Raw genomic sequence first — 2,978 nt, 5'->3', positions numbered from 1 at the left:
CGCCATTTGGCCGAAAGGGTCATTTGGCTGAATGCCATTTGGGCGAATGCCGTTTGGTCGAAAAAAAAAAATGATGAACATAAGTGACCATGCCACTATTCCTCGCATGAGTATAATTCGAAAGAAGAGCCTATGATTGAAAAAAGGAAAAACCTATGACAAAATATTGGAAGATTCAACGCCAAAAACTAGAAAGAAACTAGAAAGAGCCTATGATTAAAAGAAGGAAATTGTTCTGTTGATCATATTGGTAGTTATAATGTCAAAAACTTCCGCTGAATCTCTTGATCATAATTCGGCCAAACGGCATTCGGTAAAACGGCATTCGGCCAGATGGCCGGATATCATAGTGCACATCTAGCGCGCATATCTGGGTCATATTGACCACAACATTTTACTAGGGTATATTATACTTGTCATTATAATTACACAACACTTACATTAATGTTTACAGAAATATGACCGTGAAATCTATGGAACAGAACAGGAAAACTTACCATATGCCCATAAACCCTATCTTAATTAAACCATATGGAGAATATGCAGCATGCAAGACTATAAATAAGAGTGTTTTAATGCAATTTCTCACCCAAGTTAAAATGATCCGCGCATTTGTAGCAGTTTTCAGTGCAATCTCGTTAGTCACAGTAGCTGTTAGTGCAATCGAATCACAACTGTTTTCCAGCGAGTTCATATGGGATTTTTTCAAGGTTCGTTTGGTTGACTGCTCCAAATAGAATATTTTAAGAATTTTTTTTTTCTCCCCTCCTCCTTCCAGAGTTCATTCGACGAGCGTCGAAATCTGGCCACGTCACCCTTTTCCATCCGACTGGGGATGACCATGCTGGCCAACTCCGTCACCGATGGGTACACCTTGAAGCAGATGACCGATAAATTGCACCTGCCAAGTTCCATTGCCAGAGCTTCCGAGCAAAACCGCCGCAAGTTGATGGTGCTACAAAAGGACAAACACTTCTCGTACGCAACGAAGTTGATTGTTCTCGGAACCGAATCCCTAAATCCCAAGTTTCTGGCCGCTATGCACAATTTTGACACTCCGGCAGAGCGACATCCTCTTTCGAACTTGAAGTCCATTCCAACTCTGGCGAATCGTTGGGCGAAGAACATGACGTCCGGTATGGTCAGCACCGTACTCATGGACAACGAACTGCTTCCGGACACCAGAATGATCCTGCTTAGTGCGACGGCTTTTGCAAGCAAGTGGGAAAATCAGTTCAATGTGAATGTGTCCAAAGTGGAGATGTTCAGCGCGTACACCACGGGGAAACTCTACATGACCAATTTCATGAACTTGGAGCATACGCTGCTTCCGGTGACCATGAATGAAGATTTGAAAATGAAAGCGATTGAGCTGCCTTTCGAAAAAGGCAGTGATTATTCCTTTATGATCATAATGCCCCTGGATAGGGATGGCAACATGACGGAAACGGTGGGCAGATTGAATCACAAATCATTCACAAAGCTCTACGACAGTCTCGTTCCGATGAGAATCTCTGTGAAAATGCCTCGCTTCAAGGTGTCCACCGGTGTAAATGTGAATTCGGTCCTGAAGAAGCTACACCTGACTGCACCGTTCCAGTGGAGCACGTTCCAAATTTTCAGACAGGAAAAGCTAACCCTGGACAAGGTCAAGCAAAGTGTAACGGTTCAGGTGGACGAGCAAGGAGTTCGGGCAGCCGCTGTCGACGGTTAGTCTGGCATATCGTGTGCGATGATATTTGATCATAATTTTGGTTTTATTTTTTCAGCGTACGTCATGGTCACGAGGAGTGCCCCATTAACATTCCCAGCTGATCGTCCGTTCGTGTTTGCCATTTTGAAGAAATCGGTGCATTTTCCGCTGTTTGTAGGACACTACGCATATCCAGCAAATTCGTTACCGATTAAACCTTAATCAGTGTAAGTTAACTAGAAATAAATGTACGTTTGAGATGTAATGAAAGGTTTTGCTTTGTCAACGTATTGCTAGTATGTAACAATAATATACTTGATTATCCCTACAGAGCCAGGATGAGTACGTGGATTAACAATAACAAAGTTATCCGGTATTCTTTCTACGTACCCTGTCTACCGTATCCTTCCGGCTTTGGCCACTTTCTGGTCGCTGGGTTCGTCGTAGAGTGGAGCGAGTTCGTGGTTCATCCTTCGCCGCCACACACCGTTCTCCTCTACACCGGCGAAGATCCGAGTACTTGCAGGTCCTCCTTGAGCATGGTCCACGTCTCATGTCCGTAAAAGACCATCGGTCTTATCAGCGTCTTGTACATGGTGCACAGTTCGACCTTTGATGCTTCTCGTTTCAGGCGGGTTTACAGTTCTGTCACCGTTCCAAATGTTATGGCCATACAAGCTTTCTTGATTCTGAACTCAGTGTGAGGTGTCCAGGAAAGCTTGGAATCAAGAATGACTCCAACGAACTTTACCTGTTCAGTCACATCGATTTCAGAATCAAAGAGACGTAAAGGTCGAACGCCATTACGGTTTCGCCTTTCCGTAAGAAGAACAATAGATGTTTTACTCGGATTAACCGAAAGGCCATATTGGCGACACCAACCCTCAACTACATGAAGGGCGCTTTGCATCAGGTCGAAAAGGATGGTGATACACATACCAACTAACAATGCTAGGTAGTCGTCGGTAAAACCATAAGTAGGAAATCCGCTATTATTGAGTTCCCTCAATAGCGTTTCTGCTACGAGTTTCCACAAAAGCGGTGGCAAGACTCCCCCTTGGGGGCATCCACAATCACTCAATTTCCTAATCCCTGCTAGACGCAATGTCGAGAAGAGATATCGGTTTTTGAGCATTTGATGAATCCAACTGGAAATCATTGGAGATATACCATGACTCCGTGCGGCTTCCAATATGGCATCGAAAGGCACATTGTCAAATGCACCCTCGATATCTACACAGATAAAAATAATGAGATTTACACGTCATGTTAACTTCATTTTAGT

General features: G+C 43.9%; 1 protein-coding gene across 1 annotated transcript; it reads left to right on the top strand.

The window, feature by feature from the left end:
* The first annotated feature begins 778 nt into the window (after positions 1-778).
* Positions 779-1,963, top strand: LOC115253656 (uncharacterized). Its single transcript, XM_029873957.2, has 2 exons — positions 779-1,709; positions 1,770-1,963. The coding sequence occupies exons 1-2, from the start codon at positions 836-838 to the stop codon at positions 1,913-1,915; spliced, it is 1,020 nt and encodes a 339-aa protein (XP_029729817.2). The 5' UTR covers positions 779-835; the 3' UTR covers positions 1,916-1,963.
* The last annotated feature ends 1,015 nt before the right edge of the window (positions 1,964-2,978 follow it).

This window comes from Aedes albopictus, chromosome 2, assembly GCF_035046485.1.
Source record: "Aedes albopictus strain Foshan chromosome 2, AalbF5, whole genome shotgun sequence".
NCBI classification, from domain to species: Eukaryota; Metazoa; Arthropoda; class Insecta; order Diptera; family Culicidae; genus Aedes; species Aedes albopictus.
The sequence above is the reverse complement of the archived record's forward strand: the minus strand, read 5'-3'. Positions and strand labels throughout refer to the sequence as shown.